Source organism: Manis javanica, chromosome 11, assembly GCF_040802235.1.
Source record: "Manis javanica isolate MJ-LG chromosome 11, MJ_LKY, whole genome shotgun sequence".
Taxonomy (NCBI): Eukaryota; Metazoa; Chordata; class Mammalia; order Pholidota; family Manidae; genus Manis; species Manis javanica.
This window is the reverse complement of record NC_133166.1, coordinates 66,561,925-66,587,548: the sequence shown is the minus strand read 5'-3', so window position 1 is coordinate 66,587,548 and position 25,624 is coordinate 66,561,925. Positions and strand designations below refer to the sequence as shown.

General features: G+C 43.6%; 2 protein-coding genes across 5 annotated transcripts in view; one reads left to right on the top strand and one right to left on the bottom strand.

The window, feature by feature from the left end:
- CSTPP1 (centriolar satellite-associated tubulin polyglutamylase complex regulator 1) overlaps positions 1-10,991 on the bottom strand; it is a 338,012-nt gene extending 327,021 nt beyond the window's left edge. Inside the window, exon 1 of one of the 4 annotated variants that reach the window (XM_073216523.1) lies at positions 10,562-10,991. In XM_073216523.1, coding sequence (XP_073072624.1) covers positions 10,562-10,607 — 46 coding nt within the window. In that variant the 5' untranslated portion in view covers positions 10,608-10,991. The remainder of the gene's footprint in view (positions 1-10,561) is intronic. The other 3 variants (XM_073216526.1, XM_073216525.1, XM_036994078.2) reach the window with 3 other exon arrangements.
- Positions 10,992-19,045: 8,054 nt separating this feature from the next.
- Positions 19,046-25,624, top strand: part of LRP4 (LDL receptor related protein 4) — a 55,839-nt gene continuing 49,260 nt past the window's right edge. Inside the window, exon 1 of the mRNA XM_017675105.3 lies at positions 19,046-19,323. Within this exon, the coding sequence (XP_017530594.3) occupies positions 19,272-19,323 (52 nt within the window). The 5' untranslated portion in view covers positions 19,046-19,271. The remainder of the gene's footprint in view (positions 19,324-25,624) is intronic.

The window sequence follows — 25,624 nt, the reverse complement described above, 5'->3', positions numbered from 1 at the left end:
ACAAATCCGGTCTCATCTGGGATGGTGCAAAACACCTCTGTGAACAAGCCTCCAAACTCCTAGAAAACTCCCCTAACAATCTGTTCCCTTACCCCTTCAATTGGCTCCTGCCCCTCCTAGCCCCTATTACCTTTATTCTTCTTCTTCTCCTTTCCCTTCCCTGCTTCATTCAGCTATTCCAAAAATTCATTCAAAATCAAATTTTGAAAATTTCTAACTATACTGTCAACCAGTTACTCCTCCAGGGCTATCAAGGCCTTTTCACGAAGAATAAAGAAACTAGCTAGATGACATCACGAATCATCTCAAGATGCCCACCCTTCTCCAAGTCTACAGCAACGGCCTCGCTAACCCCAGAATCTGCACCCCCTTCCTGCAGGAAGTAGCTAGAGAATGAGATTCTATGCCCAGTTCCCCAGAGGCCCAATTAAGAAAAGAAAAAGATGGGAATTAAGGCAAATTCTGGCGTGCTAAGACCCCTACCCCTTAAGATCCAATCACCAACAACCAGATGGTCGCCCACCCCTTAAGATACAATCACCAACGCAGAACACACCCTTCCCCTACTCCTTAAAGACGTGCTTCCTCACCCACGAGCTGCTGCTCCCTCTCTCTGTGGGCAGCCATTTTCTCTTTCAGATAATAAAATCTCTTGCATGGACCCATGTCTCCGGAGTCGTTCTGGGGTAAGGAGGGTAGTGGCGAGATACCCTTTCATTGGGTGTTTGTTGTTTAAATTATGTACCTCAATGGGTTGACATATTTAATATACTCTTGTTTTGATAAGTAGAAGTTGGTGGCTCCTTCATAAGTGGCTTTTTGAGGTAGATTAATTCAGTGGCAAGGTTGAGAATGAATTTACAAAGAGAATCGGAATCTGAGGTTGTTTGAAAAAACTTCAGTGTTCAACCACCCAGGGCTTGAACCCTGGACAAGCATTTCTTCATGCTATGTTGCATATTTAGGTGTCTTACCTCCCTGTCACAGTCACCATCTAGACATCCATACTGCCTTTGCCAGAATCATACACTCACTGGCTTCCTTAGTTTCATCAAACCGTATAAGTCTGCTGAAATGCATTTGTCTTTAGTTGAGAACAATCCCTGGCCATTACAATTTGGTCTCTTTTAGAGACATGCTGTTTTGAAGCATTCATCCTCAATTTAACAACCATTTAAAAGCATGCCCTACAGATTCATTCAATAAAATATTTCCTGACTTAAAATTTTAAATTCCTGTGGAGGGTTTTGATTTTTCTTTCTTCCTTTAAAAAAAAATTATAAAGTCACTTACATGTTTTGGTCTAGAGAAGAAAATACAATATAGAGGAAAAAAAATTTTCAGAGACTTGAAAAGTCTAAGCATTCAGTGCAACAGAAAAGCCAAAGCTTAGTACTCCTTGGTTAGTATGCCTGAGACCTCTTTAATATTATGGTATAAATAACAGGGATACCTATTCAGTGAATATCTATAGATTTTCCCTTCTACCTGCTAGCCAGGGCTTATATTTGCCTTTTGACCATTAGTGAAGAAAACAGTCTTTTATTATGTTGGTTACACCGATCCATTCCCAAATGACTTTGTGGATTAGGAACCTATAATCATGTCCTGGAATGGTTTAGGATTTTAGGATTATCATTACAGAATCAGCTCAATGATGTTCATGTCTGCAGTCATCAGAATGTAATGATAGAAATTTTGTTAATGCCTAAGCCTGAATAGAAAGAAGAGAATCTGGTAAGGAATTAAGTACAGAACCTTTGAAATATTTCCAGCCTTATGAAATCTACTTATTGGAAGCTTCTGCCAGAGGCTGAGGTGTGTCTGTGTATCTGGCTGGGTGTGGAGAGCTCTCTAGAGCCAAAGGGCAGCCTGTTCTGACCCCAGGTTTGCAAAACACACCACCTACGTGCTGACCTGAGTATAAACATGAGGGTGTGAGGTTTATTTTTACCCCACCCTAATTTGGTGAGGTGCATACTTTACTCATGTTCCAAATTGCCTCTTCTGTTTCCATGGAAACTCTCACTAATGTTGGTTGTTGGTTGGCATAAGAGATTAACTCCAGGAGATCATAGATGGTCTTTCTCCTTTGGAGGCTGTACTTATAGAGGAATCACAAGAAATTGGATAGTTTTTTTAAAGCCATAGTTTTTGAGTACTTTATGCTTTTATAGCACTGTGCCTTATCTCATTTAATTTTACAACCACTATTCATAGTAGGTATTATTAGTCCAATTTAGTAATTAATATCTCATTTTATAAATAAGGAAACAGACTTACAAAGGCTAAAATATTTATACAAAATCACGTAGGTGATGATGCATAGCAAAGCAGGGGTTCAAACCCAGGTTTCTTGATTCCATAGCCTGTTTTTCTCTCTCAACTAAGACAATAAAAACAAACCAAAATATTGCCTGCAAAGGGCAGTAATCTTTGGTTCTCTGTTAAGGATGGAGCTCTTAAACTGTTCATAAGTTGCAGATAAGTTTTCTGAGAACAAGAGTTGTATCTTACCATTGCATACCTGCCTTTCACAACGTAGACACTAAACACATGCATGTATGTTAAATTGAATATGGGTAATCTGACTTTAGGATACCCCAAATGTGAACAGCTAACAACAGCAACTAAGACTTATTAAGTACTTATTATGCCAGGTAACATTTAAGTGCTTTACATATGAAGATAGCTTCAATTGGTATCTCCATTTCACAGATGCGGAAACTGCAGCACAAAGATATTAAATAACTAATTAGTAAATTGTGGAGGCACAAATCTAGTCCAGAAATCTGACTCTAGAGTTCCTATTGTTAAGCTTCATGCTATAAATGCCCTGAACAACTCCAAAAAAAAGAGGTTCCAACTATTACATAGACCTTTGCATGCATCATCCTAGAGTTATTTCAGGTGACTCCAAGGGCTTAATTAGCATTTCTGCCAGGAACAGGGCATTCTAGGAATCAGGATGGATCAGAAGATAGTAAAATTCCAGTTCCCCCTTGCCACTGGACTCATCTCTCAGAGTTAGGCAATGAGGAAGGTAACTTTTAAAAATAAGCCATTTGGGAGTTTTATTTACAGTAATATGCGTACTTCGGGTAGCTGTGTGACCTTGAAGAAGTTACTTAACCTTAGTTTCCTTATTGGCAAAATGTGGGTATAGTACTTATCCTCGTGCATGTAAACTTTTAGAGTAATGCCTGGCTGCTGCAGTTGTGTCTACATTGTGAAAAGAGAGTACACAGAAATGAGTAAGATACCTTTCCTTTTATAGCACCTGAGTAGGAGCTCAATAAATATTGGTTGCTATTATTACTGTACTTTTATAAAAATATTTATTAACATCTGAGGCAACGATGTAAATGTCAGATCTTCTACTCTGTGGAGAGAAGGATAATTAATTCCCAATCCCAGCTGAATCCTACACCTTCACACTGAGGTCACACTTCCCGCATGTTGCTCCCAGCCAATGACTGGGTGGGACAGAACCCACTTCTGTGAGATGTATGACTCCTCCAATGGCAACTCTGGCTTAAAGAATCCCACTGCATTGCAGTCTAACATTCTTTTTTACATGGTCAACCCTGCACTGTGGTCTGTCAGCTCTCTCAGCCTCTTCCAGCTCCCTCCCTATTTTCTCCTATGAGCATTTCCCCCAGTATATCCCTTGCATGTCTAATCTTGTCTTGCTGTCAGCTAGGCAGAGTACCTGCATATCCAACAGTCACTGATACGGTTCCTTCCAGCCATGAGGTTAATACAGTTTCTTCTAGCCGTGGCAGAGGTTCTGACATATGACTCTTTCTTTGTGGGAGACTTTTAAGTGTACTAATCTTATTAATTTTTTTATTTGCTGGTATCATAGCACATGGTTAGGAACATATTTACTTGTCTTATTGCCAGATGCTTTTTTTGTTTTGTTTTTTTCTTCTTTTGGATAAATCCTGACAAGCAAACTTATTTTTGTTTGAATACAATTAGTGAATCTTCCCAAACCCACCCTACACCAGGAAACATTGCTATTTGCAATAAGTTAGCAGAAATTTTCTGAGGACTTTAAAGTGCTGCGTTGTCAAAGGAAACAAAATAAAATATTATGGATGTTACATTGACTTCCTAAATCTTTGGAACTAGATTTATAATATATAAAACTTTAAAATTATAATAAATATGCTCAGAATATCTCTTTCCTTTCTTTCCCTTCTGACTTTCCTTTCTTCCTACTTGAAAGGGTATCTCGCCACTACCCTCCTTACCCCAGAATGACTCCGGAGACATGGGTCCATGCAAGAGATTTTATTATCTGAAAGAGAAAATGGCTGCCCACAGAGAGAGGGAGCAGCAGCTCGTGGGTGAGGAAGCACGTCTTTAAGGAGTAGGGGAAGGGTGTGTTCTGCGTTGGTGATTGTATCTTAAGGGGTGGGCGACCATCTGGTTGTTGGTGATTGGATCTTAAGGGGTAGGGGTCTTAGCACGCCAGAATTTGCCTTAATTCCCATCTTTTTCTTTTCTTAATTGGGCCTCTGGGGAACTGGGCATAGAATCTCATTCTCTAGCTACTTCCTGCAGGAAGGGGGTGCAGATTCTGGGGTTAGCGAGGCCGTTGCTGTAGACTTGGAGAAGGGTGGGCATCTTGAGATGATTCGTGATGTCATCTAGCTAGTTTCTTTATTCTTCGTGAAAAGGCCTTGATAGCCCTGGAGGAGTAACTGGTTGACAGTATAGTTAGAAATTTTCAAAATTTGATTTTGAATGAATTTTTGGAATAGCTGAATGAAGCAGGGAAGGGAAAGGAGAAGAAGAAGAATAAAGGTAATAGGGGCTAGGAGGGGCAGGAGCCAATTGAAGGGGTAAGGGAACAGATTGTTAGGGGAGTTTTCTAGGAGTTTGGAGGCTTGTTCACAGAGGTGTTTTGCACCATCCCAGATGAGACCGGATTTGTTTGTGTAGAAGCAGCATTGTTCTTGGAGTAGGGCACATATGCCACCTTATGCAGCTGTAAGGAAGTTCTGTTTGGGTTGTACAGTAGATTACTGGAGGATTTGAAGGTGTAAGTGGTCCCAATGGGATGGAAGAGAATAGTGAAGAATGCATATTTGAGGTCAAGGACGGAGAAGTAAGTAGAAGAGGTGGGGATAGTGGATAATAAAGTATAGGGGTTAGGGACTACTGGATGGATTGGAATAACAGGCACACTGATAATTCTTAAATCTTGAACTAGCCTATAAGAGCCATTAGGTTTGATAGCCAGTATCAAGGTGTTGTAAGGGGAACTGGCTGGTCGTAGTAGCCGTTCGTATAAAAAGTTCCTGGATAATTGGCTGCAGGGCCAGTAAACTCTTGAGGGGCAGCGGGTACTGAGGTTGAGAGGGAAAAGAGGCAGGGTCTTTAAGTCTGATAATTACTGGGGGGGCAGGTGGTGATAGAGGGGGTGAGGGCATCCCAGACTACAGGGTTGACCAAATGGGGTGGCAGAGGAAAGGGAGAGGGAGGTGGGTTTGCAGCGGGTTGGAGGGCCAGTAAAAGTGGGATTGAAGGTGAGTCGGGGTTGAGGCGTGGTCCGGGAGCTAAAAATAATGGAAGCTCCAACCTTGTGAATAGGTCTCTTCCCATAAGGGGGAATGGGACAATGGGGAATCACCAAAAAGGAGTGAGAGAGGGCAATGCCTCTAAAGATGCAGTGAAGCATGGGAGTTTGTAAAAGTTGATGAAATGTGCTCTCTACCCCAACTATAGAGGACTGTGAGAGGGAGGGATGTCCCTAAAACTCCTTCAGGACTGAATAGGTGGCACCAGTGTCCAAAAGGAAAGCGATGGGCCTACCTGCTACCACAATGGTTACCCTGGGCTCCTGTACAGTGATGGTAGTGGTCGGATGGAGGAGTCCCGGGCCCCCTCAATCATCAGTTGTCAGACCCAGAACGTCTATGTGTGGACTGTTAGAGCTGGATGGCCTGGCACCTCTCGGTTTGTGAGCACAGTCAACAGCCCAGTGTCCCTCCTGATGGCACTTAGAGCATGGACTGGGGGACTTCCGGGGATTTGGGCAGGCTCTGGCCCAATGGCCCATTTGACCACATTTGAAACATGGACCAGGAGGTCTTCCTGGCTGCTTCTTAGGAAGTGAGGCTACCCGAGCACCAGTGGTTGGGGTAGGTTGAAAGGCCTTAGCCAGCATTTGATATTTTTGTTTACAGGCCTTTTCATCTCTTCCATTATATACTTTGAAGGCCACTGCCAGGACTTCTGCCTGAGGAGTTAAGGGTCCTTTCTCTAGACGTTTAAGTTTAGCCTTAATGTCAGGGAAACTCTGGGTGAAGAAGTAGGTCATTAATAATTGTCTCCCATCTGGGGCCTCAGGGTCTATGTTTGTATAAAGTAAAAGAGCTTTGGTGAGGGGGTCTAGGAACATAGAGGGATTCTCATTTTATCCTGAATAAGCTCTTGGAGTTTTTCATAGTGAATGGCTTTATTGGCTGACTTCCTAAGACCCACCACGAGGCAGGTGATGAATTGATCTCGACTGGTGACTCCCCCTGCTGTATTATAGTCCCAGTTAGGGTCTTGGTCAGGAACCCCCTCAGCACCAGTTGGATGAGCTGGAGTAGTTTGGTGAGCCTCATTGTCATGAGTTCTAGCCTGTTCCCAGACTCGCCTACGCTCCTCGGCCAAAGTGTGTTGGATAGGATCATGTGAATATCATGAAAGGTAAGATCATATGACTGAGTTAGGTACTGGAACTCTTTTATGTAAGTAGCTGGGTTGGAGGTGAAAGAGCCTCATCTTTTCTCAGTTTGAGATATGTCAGAGACAGAGAAAGGGACATGGACTCGGACAACGCCTTCTGTGCCCGCTAGTGGGTCTTTGATTTGGGTATAAGAGCGAGTAACTGGGGCACTTGGTAGGGGATCTCAGGATGGGAGGGAAACTGGTTGCGGTTGAGGAGGCAGGTTTGTTGCCCCACTGCTGATGCGAGCTTGTGGTGGGAGACTTGGTGAGGGTTGTGGGGAAGGAGGCTGGGCAGTTTCCACAGTGGCAATGGATGGACTGGGTGGCTGAGGAGGAGGAGGAGAAAGAGGTAGTGCAGTGAGGATTTGGGGTCGGTAGGGTCAGGGTTTGTCAGCAGGGTCAAAGTCAGGGGATATAGTGGGATCTGGTTTGTTGGAGGGTGAGGATTTTATGGCGAGTAGTAGGTGTTTAGGATTGCAGGGGAGACAGAGAGAGGGCTTTGTTCGGAGGTAGGAGAAAGCCTGGATATAAGGAATCTGTTTCCACTTGCCCATGCACTCACAGAAGTTGTATAAGTCACAGAGAAATTTAGGATCTAAAGAGCCATTGGGAAGCCATTTAGACTGTTCAAGGAATACTGTGGCCAGATCTCATTACAGTAGTGAATAAGCTTAAAAGGTCTGAGGTCTGAAGTAAGGTGGAGGGGCTTTTGATTATAGAGTAAGCACCCCAGCAGCGAATCTGTGGGAATGGAGGGGCCAGATCCCATGGTGAGAATGAAACCGTTCACAAGTCGCTGAGGCATCCCAGAGTGATTGAGAAAGTCGCGGAGAAGACAAGACACAGTTAGGGGGTCATCATCACCTCTAACCGAGCGGTCGATGTGAAAACGCCGACGAGGCCTGGTACCTGGTACCAAGAGCGTACGAGTAGATAAAGGGAGACCGGGCCTCCGTGAAGGAGGATTCTCACCATGGGGAGGCAGAGGAGGGTCGACTATGGGGATCTACCATGACTCTGAAAGCTGTGGTTGGGGGTGCCCCTGTCCTGGAGGAACCCTTAGTGCCGGACACTCAACGGTCACTTCCCAGGTACCAAAGGGACATTTAAGTCGACCATGAAGGGGAGACTTACCAAATTGAAGGCTGGTGTTGGGCGAGAAGACGAGCGACATGGGAAATGGACGGTGAGCTGGTGGAGGAGGATTGGGCAGTGAGGGTTCCCAAAGCAGCTCATATTCCCAGAGGAAGAGCAAAGTCAATGGGAGAACCTCATCTGAGTCACGGCACCAATGAAAGGGTATCTCACAGCAACCCTCCTTACCCCAGAACGATTCAGGAGACACAGGCCCCCACAAGAGATTTTATTATCTGAAAGAGAAAATGGCTGCCCCCAGAGAGAGGGAGCAGCAGCTCATGGGTGAGGAAGTGCATTTTGAAGGAGTATGGGTAGGGTGTGTTCTGCGTTGGTAATTGGATCTTAAGGGGTGGGCAACCATCTGGTCATTGGTGATTGGATTTTAAGGGGTGGTGGTCTTAGCACACCAGATTTTGCCTTCACCCAAGAAAGTGACTAGGCTTTTAAATCTTTCATGGATTTTAGTACCGGGTAAATAAGATAAAATACATTAAATCCTTGCCAGAAGTCTTGACATTACTAGACATTGATATTATTACTAATTGGAAGCAGAACTATCTTTGATATAACTACGCCCTTTTGGCTACTAATGGATGAGGTCAATTAATCTCTCTCTATAAAAATGTACATTGCCCTCTATATTATACACATATATATACATATTCTACATATATAGATGTATATTCCTCTCTATATACATTATGTAGGTATAAATATGTATACATTTCTCTATATGTTATATGTATATATATACACACACGTGTGTGTGTGTGTGCATGACTTTCAAAAACCAAACAGCCCTTAAACTTGGTGAAAAGATTTTCAACTTCATAAAAGAAATGCACATAAAATCTACTCTTGGTCAAATGTCACTTAACAGGGTGATATCCAAAAGTTTGATGTATTTTGTTGGAAAGATTATGGGAAAATAGGCATTCTCTTACATTTCTAGTAGCAGTGTAAAATGGTACAACTCCCATGAAGGACAATTTGGCAGTATCTATCAATGTTTGAAATGCATATATCCCTGATGCATCAATTCTACTGTGTGGAATTTATTCTTACAGATTTAACTAGTAAAGGAACAGAACTGCAGGTTATTAAGTGGGTTCTTTTTAGTAATAGCAGAAGGCTAAAACAACTTGTCTACCAATAGAGAATTGGTTAAATTATTTAAATATTACACAGCTGAAAAATAAAAAAGAATGAAGAAGCTCTGTACTGACACAGAAATTACTCTGAGATATATTAAGTGAAAAAACCATGTATTCTCCCTTCTGTACATAATAAACTAAACTCTGGAAGAATACACTGGAAACCAGTAAAAGTGGTTGCTAATGAGGGGCTGAGGATGGATGGGAACTGGCAGATGGGGTGAAAGGGATGGTAGAAGACATCTCACTATAAATTTCTTTATATTTTTTAATCCAGTTTATATATTATCAATTCAAAATTTTTAACTGGAATTGTTTTTCAGGTTAAAAAATATATATATATATAAAATTATATCCATACAATTGTGATATAAAGTGATAAAAAGAAATGAGCTATTAAGCCAGGAAAAGACATGAAGGGATCCTAAATTTATATTATTTTATGACTCGAACTATATAACATTCTGGAAAAGTAAAACTTTAGAGACAGTAAAAGATCAGTGGTTGCCAAGGGTTGGGGGGCAGGGAGAAAGATGAATAGGTAGACCACAGAAGATATTTAGGGCAGTGAAACTATTCTGCATGATACTATAATGGCAGATACATGATATTATGCTTTTGTCAAAAGCCATAGTACTTGTACAAAACAGAGTGAGCCCTAATGTAAACTATGAGCTTTAATTAATAATAATATATCAATATTGGTTCATCAATTTTAATAAATGTACTACAGTAATATCAGATGTCAATAACAGGAAACTGAGAGGAGAAAGGGAGTAAATGGGAACACTGTAATATCTGCTTGGTTTCCTGTAAATTTAAAATTGCTCTAAAAAAAGTATCTTCGATGTGTGTATATAATTATTATATATACACACACATACATACATCCTTTTTTCATCCAGTAAATGCCTTACACACTGAAGGTGCTGAATAAAGTACTACAATTACAGCCTTGTTAGTCAAGAGTTCAAGGTCTGAAGTGGGCAAACTAGGTTCTGATCCTAGCTCTACCATTTTGTGGATGTGTGGCTTTATTTATGCAAGTTATTTCTTCAGCCTCAGTTTTTCTGCAAAATGGAAAGAAACCAGCCTTTCCCCCTAGGGCTCTTGTGAAGACTCAATAAAGAATATATATAAAATGCTTAGCATAGTGCCTAGTGTAAAAGAAACACTCAAAAATGTAAGTTGTGGCTCTAACAGTATGACTGACTAGCCATTTCAGGTTCCGAGGTTAGTTCGCCACCAGCCTATCAATAATACCCCAAAAGGGCCCCCAGTTCTAAACTGCAACCTATCCCACTTTCCATACAATCCACACTGCCTAAGCCGGTACAATACATTCTTTACTCGCCCGACGCGGTCTTCCTCCTAGCTCGGCCCCACACATTTAGGCCCAGGAACGCTCCCCCAGCTCGCGCCCCTCCCTATTGCGCCCCAACCAGTTCCCACTCAGACCCCGCCCCCGCTTCCTTCCTAGCCCCTAGCTTATTTCATCTGCGCTTCTTTCCTTCCACTAAACTGAAGGAAACTCCTACCCAGATATTCGTGGTCCGGTAGGGCGAGGCGCTCCGGACTCAGCATTCTTTTACTGTAATAGCTTCCAAGCTCCAGCTCTCCGGCTTCCGGCCCAGATCGCCAGTTCTTTCCGTTGCCATGACACCCAAGCGGCGGGAGGAGAGGCGGGAGGCAGAGGAGGTGTCACGCAAACAGTCCCCGTATCGCAACGCCACGCTGGCCACACTGGTTCCGGGAACAGTCTTTTCGTCGCGGTCGAGGTTTCTTAGGACTCCCATTATTGAGGAATTGGTTTGAGAAAAATTTGAGGTGGAGAAACCTTTTGAATCCATATTTCCCGATGTCGAAGAATTACTGCCAGCTCTCCATATCCGCAATTTCTGAATTTCATAACTATTTCCGCTTTATACAGCTGTTATCCAAACTCACGATAATAGCTTCCCCTCCCAAATTCCTATGAACATATAATATCCCATTACTCATTTTAATCTATTATTTACTATCTTAAATTGCTACAAAGTGTTTCACATACGTATTATCTTGGCTGCTCCTTGAGGTCAGGAATGTACGTGTCTTTCTTGCCTGTGACAGGGCTGGCCTCACAGAAAGTGCTTATTAAATTCCCTATGAGTTCACTGACATTTCCTCTCAGATTTCTCTTTACCTCTAGTCCCTCCTTCGACTCCTATCCCTTACTATTTAGTACCCTTCCAAAGTGTCTTTTTTCCTACCAAGACGCTTCACTTCTTGAGAAGATGGAGGGCACAAAGGAGAAAACCTATTGGATTTTTTTCCCTCATATGCCTAACTGTTCACTTCTCCTTTAAGGGGAGAAACCATTCATTTGTTTTTAAGTTACCAGGTCTCCAGATTTTTCCTTTTGCTCCTCTACATTCGAAACAACAGGTTAGTGGTCTGTAGCACTTGTCATAGTTAAAACTTAGAAAAAGCCAATTCCTCACTTTTTTTAGTTAAATCCCGCACCTTCACAGACACACAAGGTGAGGTCTCTTGAAAAGAGACAAAGAAAGAAAAGAAAGGGAAGGGAAGAAAAAAAGGAAGGAAGAGAGAGAAAACAAAAATCATGCTATCCAAGAAATGACTGGGAAACCAGTGGACCACCTACACTGAGAGGAAAAGGAAAAAAGAGCTTCTGCTCTTTGTGTTCTGAGTGGTCTATTCTTAGCCTCACCCAGCAGGAGCTTCAAACCTCTTAATTCTCCCTTTTCCTTAAAATTGTATATGTGTCTCATTTCTAGGCTCCTGTGAGTCATTCTGAGTTTGGATGTGGTAAGCACAAAGGGACAGAGCTAAACTAGGAGCAGCATGTATTATTTTGAGGTAATGAATTCACTCACTCATTATTGATGTGAAGTACTGCAAATTTGATAAAATATATTTGCCGCCTTCCTCCACCTTCACTTCCCACTACCCTCACCTTATGCAGCTTGAGGGTGTGGGAGTTTCATAACTTTCACATCTATAGCTTATTACTGTATTATTAATAAAGTAATAGGATAGTAATCTTATATTAAGGTTTACAATTTCATTTTATTTCCCAGCCACCTGAAGTCACCTTATTTGCAGATCATTTCATTTGTCCTCCTAACAACTTTCTAAGGCACTTCTCTCTTTTGTAAGTAGGGAAACTGAGGAACATGTCAGGAAAACGACTTGTCTAGCACAATCCAGCCAATCAGTTGCAGAGCTGGAACTGGATCTCAGCTATCCCAACCTCCAGGCTAGTGGTCTGACCACTAAACCAGACAGCCTCTTTTTTTTTAAGGTTTTGTTGGCTTGGTTTGTATTTATTTATTTTCCTTTTGCTCTACCCTGCCAGCAACTGGAAGCTCCCAGATAAAAGAAGAGAATTTTGAGTCCAGGCTGAACATTTGACATTCTGTGGAGCATTATCCTGGGACTTGGAGGGTGCTGCTGCTGGGGTCTGTGTGGTAGAGCTGGGAACCAGCCCCAAGAATATAGCTTTGTTTGGGCATTAACCCATTTGTGGTTATAATAATGATAAGTTTCAGCACCAGTGGCGCCTGACTGTTAATGACTCAAAGAAAGCTAAATAAGAACAAGATGTCATCTCCGGAGCAATTTGTAGGTTTTTCCTACAGCTCTATCCCTTCCATAGAAATCCTAAGGATCCTTATATTTAAAATCAGTCTTCTACTCTTAATGTCCTGAACAGTCTATTGAAGAGGAAGAAAAGGGTAGGAGTTTGCTAGACTAAGGCTTCAAGAAAGTTTGTGGTTGCATAGAAATAACAGGTAACCTTACTGGTGGTAGAATTACTGATTGTTTACAGTTTTCTTCTTTATAGTATATTCTCAAAATTTGCTATCATAGGCATGTATTATAACTTGAAAACAAGCCAACAAACAGCAAATGAGTGGCTTGAAAATCCTTAAAGTATTTTTACAGCAGAAGTGATGAGTGTCCCGATAATGTTTGTTTTTTTCCCAAAAAGAAACCACTACTTCTGGATTTCTCTTCTGCCATAGATTACACGATAACAGATTTTGGCAAAACATCAGTGGGGGAGGAAATTTTTCAGTGAGGCATACAACACAGTTCTTCATAAAAGTGGAAATATGTAAGAGTGGTTAAAGTCATACTTTGTGACTGTGTTGAATGTTAAGAAAAAAATGTCAGCCTTCAACTTAGATGGGTTTTCAGGTTCTTAAATTATCATAGCATATTCCTGAAATTTTTACCTAAACAAACAGTCATCTGACTTCAGGTAAACCAGAAAGTCAGAAGACAACTCCACTGTCCTGAACATAAGCAAGTGATATGAAATTAATCAGACTACAGAGAAGGCATGAGATGTTAGAGTCAGTGCTACAGCATAAGGAATGGAAATATCAAACTTAAAACATCAGGAAAAACACAGGAAAGAGGATATATTGAGACATCAGTTTATCATATAATTCTTGGTTATAAAGAGAAAATTAATAGACATTGCTGGCTTTTCAGAGGAGCTGTTGATAGAAAAGTAAATCCTCCCTGAAAGTGAAAACTATGGAAAAGCAAGCATGAATGTAATAATATAGTTTTAAAGCTCAAAGAACCAATAAGGAAAGAAAAAATATGCAGGCTGAATTATTGCTATAAAACAGGTTCAAGAAACTAGGAGAAGCTTTAAGCTTTTCCAACTCATCAAGCAGAAAAGATGCTAAAGGCAAAGTAGCAGGTCATGAAATTCATGCTAAGCCTATAGACCCTTTTTAAAAGACTCACCTTCCGCAAGCACAAAGCAGAAACTAAGTGTGATGCCACTGTATGGGATTAACAAGTTTAAATTAAAATGCTATTTACAGACATGTCATTTGGGACTGCTCAATGTCAACAGACCAGAGATTTGGGAGAATTTGCAAAGAAAAGAAATGTTCACAAAACTCGTGGACAGTTAAGACTAATTAATGTGTTATCTGGAAGTGGTTAAGAGGACCTGGTTAAAATTGAACTGGAGCTCAAAGGTGATTACAGACTTGTACCTTATTTTAATTTTATATTTTCAAATTTTCAAATTTCAAAATGAAGGCCATCCAATCCATAGGATTTATGATTGCCTCAGGAACCAATTCATGAAACAAATTCATTAAACAAAAAGGTCAACAAAAAGCAAGGCATCATTGAGAAGGGCATTAAAAAATCAACCAGAAAGCACTGGCATATCTTTCCTTCACCTAAATACTGTGTGTTACAGATCACCATATGTTCAAATAGGCCCAGAAAAGAAGCAACTAACTTAACAGAAGGCATAGAGACAATGCTGCATGTAGGCAAGCTAAGAGAATTTGTTCAGGAGGATGAGAGGGAATACATTATGAATCATTAAATATACTTAGGATATGAAATGGAAGTTCCCAAATTTCAGAATCTTAGAACAAAAAGCTATAGTCACTGTGTCTTTTTTTTCTCCCCCAAACCATCCTCTACATTGTTATAAGAGCTTATTGTTCTAAAACTCGAATTTGACCATGTTACTTCCTTACTTTAAAAGTGTTGCTGACTCACCATTCCTAGGATATAGCAAAATTCCTTAATGTGGAGACATATATATCCCTTCACACCCTGGTCCTGGTCCCAACCTACTCTTCCAGCCACCTTGACATTGACTCTTCCCTATATATTTAATACTCCAGCCATATTTTCCTACTTACTATGCCCAAACATACTGAGATTTTTTTATACCTTTCTTTGGCATTAGCTCTTCTCTCTACCTAGAATATACATTCTTGCATTTTCTGCTAGTAAACTCTTACAAATTCTAGAAGATCTGGGCTTAAACACCATCACTTCCATAAAGCTTTATCCAATCTCCTAAATAAAATAGCAGAGAGGCAGTGAATGAAAACAGGCAACTTAGGGTGGTAAGGTGAGACTTCTCTGAGGCTGTAACACCGAGCTCAGACTAGTCATGTAAAGGTCTGGGGAAACAGCATTCTAAGTCTAAGTAGAGAAGACTGCTCATGCTAAAGTTGGAAGACAGAAATGATAGCACGTTGAGTAGCTGAAAGCCAGTATAGCTAGAGCAGAATGAGTAGAGGAAAAGCAGTCTAAGAAGTAGGCAGAGGCCAGATCATGAAGAACCTTGAAGGCTATGTGAGGAGTATGGGTATTATTCTAAGTGCAAAGGAAGCCATGGGAAGGTTTTAAGTCCAGTAATGACATGATCTGACTTATGTTTTTTTAAGAAGTTACTCTGGTTGTTGTGCAGAGAATTATAAAGTGGCAAGTATGGAAACAGAGAGAACCATTTACATAGATGCTTGATTCATGTTTGTTATTAAGTGAATATTTATTCATTGATCCATTTGTTTATCCACCATTCTAAATTTATCTTTGCTGCTGACATAAGGAAGATATACTGAGATATTTGCTGCAGAGGCTCTGCTTATATGTGCTAGGTGTGTGAATACCAAAGTTTCAGGAGATAAAAAAGTGCTAGGAAGTCTCACTTTTCAGGGTGTGCCCAAGTTAGGCCAGGGTCCTGAATCAGCCATTGTACCCCAGATCCTGACTCAAGTACCATTGCTGCACTGGAACAGGAAAAGGGTTGGTGCTAGAAATGGTGGTATGGAGGGTTTGCAATTTAAAAAAAGCACAGAAATGCAAATCAGACTATTCCCTTATACTAATTGATTCCCAGTCTCCAGTAGTAGCCCCTCGGGCTTAGATAAAAGTACCCATTGATAAAGGTTAATATTACTTTTCCAAAAACCCTATGGACTCTTTCTTGGCTCAGGGCCTTTGCAAATACTGTTCCTTCTGCCTGGAAGACCCCATTCACTCTTATTTTAATGACTCTTACTCAGCTTAAGTGTCAATGCCTCTGACAGGTCTCCCTTGAATCCCCAAATCTATATCAAATCTCTCACAAAACCCTGTACCCTTGATTGCCCTTATCATTTGTAACTTCAAATTAATTTGTGGGATCATTCTTTTAATGCCTCTGCATACTTGTGGTCCCACCCCAGCCATCAGACTTAGGTTCCAGGGACCCAATATACCTGTTTGCCACTGATTCTACAGTGCCTGGCACATAAGATATCCTTAATAATTATTTACTAAGTGAATGAATACTGGAAATAGGCCACCCTAGGCAGGTAGGTATAGGATTCCTCTAGCTCCTTTAGCTGTGCTTTTTCTTGTTTTCCCTTCTACAGTTTTAAGAACTCCTTCCTTCTTTTCACATTGCCTTAACAAGAGTGTGATTCTAGAGAAAAGATGGAGAATTCTTTGCAGACTCATGTTCTTAATCTTTAAAGCAGAGTCTCTCAACCTCAGCATTATGCACATTTTGGGCTGGATAATTCTTTGTTGTGAGAAAGGATGTCCTACTCAAGAACGTTAGCAGTATCCTTGGCCTCTACCTATTATTTGCCAGGAGCAACCATTCCCAAAACTGTCTCCAGGTATTCCTTCATGTCTGCAAATCACTTCTGATTGAGAACCACTTTTTTAAAGTGTAAAACTTCAGGCTTTTTATTCTTTTAGGGGTATTACATTTGGAAATTCAGGTTGTTGAGTGATGCCTGGGTTATAAGAGAATTCTACCAACCCAACTGGATCAAAAGTGCCCATTTATATATTGTGTCTGTAGCACTCCCAGTGTTTCCTTTGAAAAGGCCATTAGTGATGATCTAATTCAAGGCAATATTCTGACCTTGGAAATTCAGTTCCCTGGTGTGTCTTAGAAGGATGAAGGAAAGGGATAGTGTTTCTGAGGAAACCAGTGCCTCTGAGACCCCTCTGGAATTGGCAGTCACCTACAACTTTTCTAGGGGCATGTCCCAGAGGACAATAAAAGGGAGACAAATGGCCCATTCTGGCATGCTTTTCAGGATCTCTCACTCCACACAAGAAAGCCTGAGAGACCTGGTAAAAATAAATATGGCTTAGTACTCCTGGCACAAGAACAGTTTCTGACAGCCAAGACTTAACTCACCCTAGGGGGCAACCCAGGCAGGGACTGTGCACAGAGTTTCATTTCTACCCATTAATATTCCCAGTGACTCACAGCAGCCAGGGATGGCTCTGCGCACCAAAAATGGGCTGACCCATAGAGGACGAGGACTTGGGATGCACACAGAAAACTCAGTCTCTAGAGGCTGAGTCACATAGGGACAGCCAGCCTCCCCCTTCCTCCTCAACCCCAGAAAAACAACACAAATCATACCTTCTGGAAAGGAACCTGTCCTTTGCATACAGGTGTTTATAAATTCTTAATCCCCTGACATTGAAAGTATGGTGACTTCCTGTCCTGGATTTTTTGGAACAAATGTATTCATCAGACCATACATCCTTAGTTTTCATGTGGAAAAAATATGGTCTCCAGAATCATAAGGTCTTTCTCAATGGGTCAAAAAGCAAGTCTTTACAAGCAGCATATTGAAATCCTGAGACTAACCAAGGCTGCACCAAAAATGTTGTGGGGGGGGGGGGTGAGTATGTGTGTGTTGAGAATCAGCCTCTACTTTTCAGTTATTTCTCCTCAGATTTTAGGCTAAGGTGACATAGGCCACAAAGGTTGACTGTCTTTCCTAGCAGTAATATCATGCTGACCTGCCCTGACTCTACTGCCACCTTCAGTCAGCAAGAAGAACTACCCACACAGAAAAATACCTCAGTTTTAGTTTCCACAGTGATGCTAGCTCAACCACATATTATCTGCATAAAAATTCCAGGCAAACAATATAGAGAAGCACTGGCGAAGAAGGAGTTAGCACCTCACTTTTTTTGTTGCTGTTGCAAAGTCAATGTTAGCTTTGGTCAAAGATGATGATTTGAAGTGAAAGCCTTTGAATATTTGAAAACAAGCAAGAATGAAATGTCAACCTATACATTGGAGAAATCTCTTAATATCCACTTTGCACTATACCAAATTACTTTCCCCTCAGCTAACAGGGGGCGTTTGGGTCTTCCTGAGCCTGTTACTAGTAAGAGGAAAAGTGGTTTAATGAAATCACAGAAGATCCCAAGCCAGGAAATGTTGGCATACCAGCATGGAGGGAAAAGTGATACATAGGACCCTATGGAAGTCGGTGACTTGGACAAAAGTAACAAGACAAGATTCAATGTAAAAAAATGGAAATTAACCCATATTATTAATATGCACTGGGGAGATGTACAGGCCACAAAGCTAAGACAAGAGAAGAGTCTATAACTTCATGTAGCAACCCAAAAGTTAAATTGCTGGAAGGTCCTACAGACTGAAGCTGAGAGGAGGCTGAGGTCTTTGGGGAAGTGCAACTGACAGAACAAACTTCCTTACCAGGATCAGAAAGTCAAAGAAGGTGAAGAAGCTGACAAGGCTGGTTTACAAAGACAGCAGGGAGGAACTGTTTTTCTGTTCTGGAAGTCAGAGCTGGGGCAACAGGACACAGACAACCACCTCAGGAAATGAGTAAATGCACAGGGGAGGTAGGGAGGTATCATTTAGCCTTACAACAACGCTGCTTGGACCGGCGTGGAGGGTGTGGTGGACAAGAAGAAAATCTCAGAAAAGGAATTTTGACAGTGAGAATGCTAGTTAAGATACAGCACTCTAGGCCCCATAATTTCCCTTGTTTGATGTCAAATAAAGACCTAGAGGATTATGCATTAGCAAACCTTGAGTATTCTGAGACAACAACAAAGTGTGGAGTTAGGGCCGGTAGGGGGTCCAGGGTCACGTCCAGGCGACTTGGGTCAGCCGGAGTTCTCCCAGCTGGCAGGGAACTAGAATGAGAGAGATCCAAGAGTTGCTCCTAGAATATTTTGTTTAAGTTAGGGACTTCGAGAAGTAGTAATGGGGACAGGGAGCGGGGAGGTCTCTCGAGGGCTAGGAATGTGGGGACAGCTCGAAGAGGAGAGGGGCCACAAGCAGGAGTTGAGAGCGGGTGAGGCCCTGGGACCGGGGGGCGGAGGCTGAGGGCGGGAAGGGGCCGAACCGGCGCTGGGGGCGGGACCAGGCGCAGGGGCGGGGGCGGGAGCTGAGGCCTGCCCGGGACACCCTCCCCCGGTCCCCTGGTGGGGAGGCTCTGGCTCCTGCAGTACTGGAGGCAGCAGCGGCTGGAGAGCGACTTGCGGCGCGTGCCCGCCTCCACTGACCGGGACGCTTCCCTTCGGGGATCTTCGGCCGACTCCCTCAGCCGCAGCGTCCTGCCGAAGCCCAGCGGCGGGACCCCGCGGGACCCCAGGCCATCAGGGAGCGCCGGCGACGGCCGCAGCACCATGAGGCGGCCCTGGGGCGCGCTGCTGCTTGGCGTCCTGCTCTGCGCACACGGTAAGCGACGGCGCTGCGCCCGCTCCGACCAACCCACTGGGAAAGTTTGTCCCTGGGTCCCGCGGCTGAAGGACTCACCTCTCGAGAGCGGGACCGCGCATGCTGAAGCCTGAGACCCCCTCGCCCCAACTCCAAGCAGTAGCCCTGAGATTGCCTGCCGGGGAGGGAAACAGGAGCGTCCCAGCTACTCGTGTCTGAGAGCGGGCAGCGGTGGAGGAGCTCCCCCTGGCTAGGGTCTAGGCCGGGCTCGGGGAAGATCCAAGAGGTTCGCTCCCCTTCTCTCTACTCTTTGAAGAGCTGAAGGCTTCTTCCCCTTCTGGCCAGGGTCTCTGTGTCCTTGGTGCGAATGAATGTGTGTGAAGAAAGGAAGGCGGGGAAGGATGGCCGCTAAACCATGAATTGTAAATAGCCCTCCTTCCAGGGGCTGGGGGTATCAGGCGAATCGTGGAGAGGGGCTCCACTGGAATCTGAATACTTGAGCTCAGGAGTTTTCTCTACCGGAGTAACAGTTCCTCGGACTGCAGACCTTGTTCCCACCGAGGGTCTTTGGGCACTGGTCGCTCGCAGCATCTCCCCTTAGTAGTGTTTTGGGTTCCCTCTCCTGGCTGCGACCAATCAGCTTCCTGCCCTGGATTCTTCCCGGAGCGGGGGAGGGGAAAAACGGGTTGGAAAAGCGGCAGAGGAGGGACACAGGGAAGAAACTGCTGGAAGACTCCTGCAGATCCCTCCTGGCGGTGGTAGTAAGGCGGGAGGGAAAGGGGGCGGGTATCGCCGAACATCAGAAGGCAGTCTCGGAGCCCGTGCGGTGGCCCTTGGGGGAGCTGGACTGATGGCGGCAGGACTGCTGCTTCATTTGCTCCTTATTAATAACTTGTTTGGTGCCGGTACTCAACTGTTGTGTGTGATTAGGGTTCCAGTGGAATCTGTTTCTCCGCAGCCGTCTAGGACCGTGGGTGTACCCGGTGATCTAGCAGCTGCCTCTAGTTTGTGCCCAAAGATCAAGGAAGTTAAATCTTTGAACCCCAACTCTTTACAACCACCGCTATTCAACTTGGAGGGGAATCCAAATCTTCCCGTTCTCTTCGCAGCCCCGATGAAGGGTGGCGTTCCGAATTGAGGGGTCTGTGGTCCCTGGCCTTGAGCGGGTTCTTTCTTTAACACAGAGGAGCTCGTGTGGAAAAAGCACAGATTTCGGAACTTTCTTGGCAGGGTGTGAGATGCCCGGGCACTTTTTTAAAGGTTGGTTTACCTCCCAAATCAAAACAGAGTTCTCGTGTCTGTTACTTCAACTCCCCATGGGTTTTAATGACTTTTTCCATGCCCTCTCTAACTCCGACTGAGCTCTTTCTAACTACTCTCCGCTTTTCCCCTCCCGAGTAGTAGTAGCCTGGCAGACCCACGTTCTTTCTGCAACTGTGCTCTGCCCCTCCCGGGCTCTCTCCTAGAAGGTTATTTGTAGCCGCTTTGGCGTGTCGGGACAGCGACCCTACAGGGGTAGGAATGTAGCTGCTCTTCCCACCACATGGGCCCCTTAAAGAGACAGTTGTGCTTTGGGGGGGGGGGGTTCCCCCTTCAGGCTGCAAAGGAAGAGGATGGAACTTTCCTCTTGGCCCCCTGGAGGAAGTTTTGAGAAAGATCAGAAAAAAAAAAAAAGGGCTAAAACTAAAACGGATACCAACAAAGCCAGAGAGGAGATTGTCGCCTTCTGACCTAGGGAAAGGGGAACTGGAAGGTTCCAGGCTGAGACTGGCCAAGAGGATTTTATTGCTCCAGAGCTGTCAAAACTGCATACACTACACTGCATTGAGAATGGGGGTAGAAAATTGTATATATTTAATGCTTCACAGAAAAAGGATGGAAACGTTCTTGGTATTACCAATTTGGGTTCTTTTTAAGGACAAATGTTTAGTAGAAACTTCTAAAATGGGAGGCTTTCTGTCCCTATATGTTAGGACACTTAGTGGCATGAAGATCCAGACTTCACCTAACCTGATAACTGAGCCATCCTTGGAGGTCTGGAGGGGACAGATTCATGGTCCATCAATCAGTGAGACAAAAAGATCACCATAAGGGTCCCTAACACTATGTTCCAGGGGCTCAGAGAGAAAACAGTGTGTCACAGTGGACCAGTTAGGCAGACCTGACCTCAGCTAGGAGTGAATTCAAGACACTAAAGTTTAAACTGCTTTTTTGGATGCAGCTAGTCTTTGGGGCTTTTCCTAGAGCCTGTGGCTTTGGCCTGAGCCTACAAAATATTCCAACCTTAAAGATTTTGAAAGGAAACTCAATTGCTGGTAATAGCCCTGGGTATCTTCCCCCTGAGGGTTGTGGTAAGGCCTTGGGCAGTACCACCATTTAGAGTAGAAACCGTGTTTGCCTTGCAGGTCTCTTCCAAGTAAGCAAAAAGTTGAAAAGTTTGCCCATGAGTGCTTGTGTAGGCCATTGTTTCTAAGGATGAGTCTAAAAGAGTAGAGCTGGGACTGGTCTCCTTGCCATCTGGCTGTTGTCATGGTGCTTGATTCACCTTGTCACTGATCTTATTGGACTTGTGAAAGATGCTTGGCTTGCCACTGATTTTGGATTTCCTCTTCTGTCCCCTGTTGAATATCAGATAACATCTTTGGGATTGGCACATGGTATTAAGAATGACAGGTGCAAGGGAACCAAGTCTGCTGTGTCTGACACAAAGCACGTGAGCAAGCAAAGAACACAGGAAATCACCAAGGACACAGTGCTGTATAGATCTTTGCTCACTCTTTCTACTAACTGACTGCTAATCTTGATTCCTAAGAAGAGGGAAAATGAGGAGCTCTGAGGGTAGGGGGTGGGGAGGAAGAAGAAAAATGAGAGGAATTGGATAATGTTGCTTCTCCTTTCAATACTAGGGGCTTCCTGAATAAGAACAGAATTTCAGGGACTACTTCAAGAAGCAGTTTTGTCTTTTTTAATGATTGGGAGCATCTCGTAATTATGAGATGGTTCCATGCCCTTGGTCGACTAGGTCTGTCAGCTTGTTCCAGCCCTAAGTCTCTACATTCCTTGATAGAGCTTACCCACAAGTTTGTCACAGTTGCCAGAGCATGGGACACCTGGGCCCCAGACTGTGTCTAGATTACCATTTCATCTTAAGTATTGGAAGCCCTTCCCTTCTCAGCCTGGTGGGATTCAGTGTCCCAGGCAAGACTTTCTGCTGACTGGCTGGCTGGCAGAGCTGACTTTGGCCCTATAAATAGCTGTGATGAACTCCTGTGCTTGCCACTCTCCCTTCAGCTTAGAGCTGGCAGGGTCAGGCTTCCTCCCCAGTATGCTCAGGAGCATTCCCCAAACTGGGCTCTGCACCCATCCATTTGTTCCTTTATTCAGCAAACACACATGTCAAACACTAATCTAATCATCACATACATAGCTCAGTGATTAAGAAGCACAGGCAGACCTGGGTTTATATCTTGACTTTAGAACTTCTTGGTGACCCTGTACAAAATACTTAATATCCCTGAACTTCAGGGTTCTTATCTGTTAGTGGGGAAGGAGTGGAGTTGTAATAAATTATCACATGAGAATATTGTAAAAATTAAATTAAACAGTTGTATATTCAAACCCAACAACGCAAAGTTTGAAAACTACTGTGTTACTGTGGTCATGGATGGATATTAGCTGTTTGTTAGTAAGCTTGCATAAGTGAATTAGAGCTAGTTTTTGCCTTTGAACTATAGGAGCCAGGTAAACAAATCATTGTAGTACCTGTGCTAAAATGGAGGCTCAGCTCCTCATTCATTTCAACTGGCTTTTTGTTTTCTCTTTTAAAGATCTTGCCCCTTCTTTCCCACCTTGACAGCCCAGTGAAGCTGAAGCATCATTCCTTCCTGGCCAGACTTCCATGAAAGAGTTCTGTTAAGCTATCCTGTGAGTCTAGGGAGCCCACTCTGCGTTAGTTCTCCTGGGAGAGGTCCTGGGAGGTGGGTCAGGGATGCAGCCAGGCATCTCAGGTTGCTGTCACCTGGGATGAGAGGTGCTGGCTGAGGTCACTTGTAGCTGCAACAGTTTAGAATTCCAAGCTCTTCCTCTCACTGGCCTGGCAAAGGAGTCAGGCCTCAGAGCTTATTAGGTAGTAATTGCCCCAGTTTGAGGGCTGGGCTATTGAGGAGCTGCCTTCCTTCATAACTACCATCTTTAATCAGGAATCCTGTCAGTGTACAGGGACAATTGATGCAGGTCTCAAGCCCATTACTTGCCCCTAGTTCCTAGCTCCTCTGCTCCAAAGTCCAAAGTTTGGACTCTGTCATCTCTTTGTTTCTTCTTTCTAAGTTGGTGCCAGTAATTTGATATTTTGGGGGATTGTGGAAAGTTTACTCTAACCAAGAGCAGCTGTTAAAAAGAGCTGATTCTGTAGCTTTTCTAGCAGTTGACTCCATTCTCTCTTCTGTATTTTTTATTTAGCAAGAAGCAAACATACTGGGTGCCCTTGGGCACCTCTTACGCCTTGCTGAGCAAACCATTCTTTCACTGCGTGTAGGCATTCCCATCCTTGCTCATAGCTGAGTGGGTTGACCAGGCTTCCCTAATACCCTGCTTCCATGCTTGTTAAGGTTAGAATGAAGAGGGTAAGGACACTATTTGAGACCCAGTTGGGGAAAGCCTTGCTGGGACTTGCTGCAAGCCCTGACTTGGCCCGCAAGAGCTCCCCCCGTCACCTCTGTGGAGAACTGAGGATCAGAGCTGCGAGCAAAGCCTGAAACAAAAGACTGGGAGCAAACCTCCCATCTGGCTGAAAGGCAACGACACAAAGGTGCTGCTGCATGATTTATCACCAGAGGTTTTCTGGGGCTGGGAAGCTTCTGGCTCCAGGCAGCACCTTTTTGGGTTTAGGGCCAGGCAGGTACAGAGTAGGGTATTGGAAGAAACTTGAGGTTGTAAGTGCCTCTAGTGATCTCTCCAAGCTGAAGGGCTGCACTTCCTGCCAGGCCTGCAAGGCTGGGGTGGGGGAAGTGCTCCAAATGTTCCCTTCTTTGGCCCCAGCCTTGGGAGCCCAGCTGCCACTGCCTTTTGGGCATGGATGAGAACAAGAGATAGTTTCCCTGTTGGGTTTACTACAGCCTTCTTGAAAGTAAAAAACAGAAGCCAGGTTATAATCTAGCAAATGAGAAAAGAGAGTACCCCTCTCCTCTTTCTACCTCTCCCTGTCCCACCACCCAGGCAGTTTAAACAAGAAATTTCAACTGCAGGTTCAAAGAGGCAGTAAAAGTGAATGGCTCTAAAATACATCTCCCCAGAATGAGAATTTCTGCTTTTCTGGGAATAATCTCTGGTGACCATTTTTACCCCACAGTCTGGAACCTGGTGGTCTCAAAAATACAAATGTACTTCTGGGGCAGTTAACATTTTGGAATCTGGCTCTATCCTTGACACTGTGGTAAGTGTTCAGCATGTATTATCACAGTTACTGCTCACAGTATCCTTCTGAGGTAGGTACTATTAGGTTCCCGTCTTACAGATGAGAAACTAAGGTTCCGAGCAGTTTGCTGTCACACAGCAAGTGAGTAAAATATCAGCATTTGAACCCAGAGCCTAAGCTGTTAACACCCTGACCCATACTATACCTCTTAGAACAAAATATTTTATATCCAAGCTATACCAGAAGATCTAGGTTGGGACTATCTGTATTTTGTCTTAGACTGATCTCTCTTCTATTTTCAGCTTTCATCTTCTCAGGGAATCCCAAGGTGTAAAGAGTTACTTTTCAGGTGCTTTTTGATGGAAGGAGGCTTTTAAAAGCCCCACAAGGGGAGATGTGGTTTGTTGCTCCCTGAAGCCAGGTGCCACTGTGTGGGCCTTGTGTTTTGAGATGAAGGGGGAGAGGAGAACAGTATTTTGAGCAGCTCCTCACAGAGCACAACCACATTTAAACCCTGTTGGATTTGTGTTATCTGTTGACTGAACTCCTGGCAGGTTAAGTGGACTTTTGAGGACCTATATAGAAGTAGCCTAGTAATCATAGCTATGTTACTTGGTTGAGTAAGAGGACACATCTAGATGAACATGATAGGGTTAGTAATAATAATAATAGTTGCTTACTTGCTATGCATTATTTCCCTTAAACCTCCCAGCAACCCTATGAAATAGGTACTGTTATTACCCCTATTTTGCAAATGAGGAAACTAATCCATTTCTGAATTTGCCCTGTAATTTATGTTCTGAATGCCCTGTCCTTTATTTGCCTCCTAGGAATGGGTTGATGGTAAATTAGTAAGGATAGAGGATACTATGTGCCTCAAGCTTCTCCAGAAGCAATAAAGCTGGACCC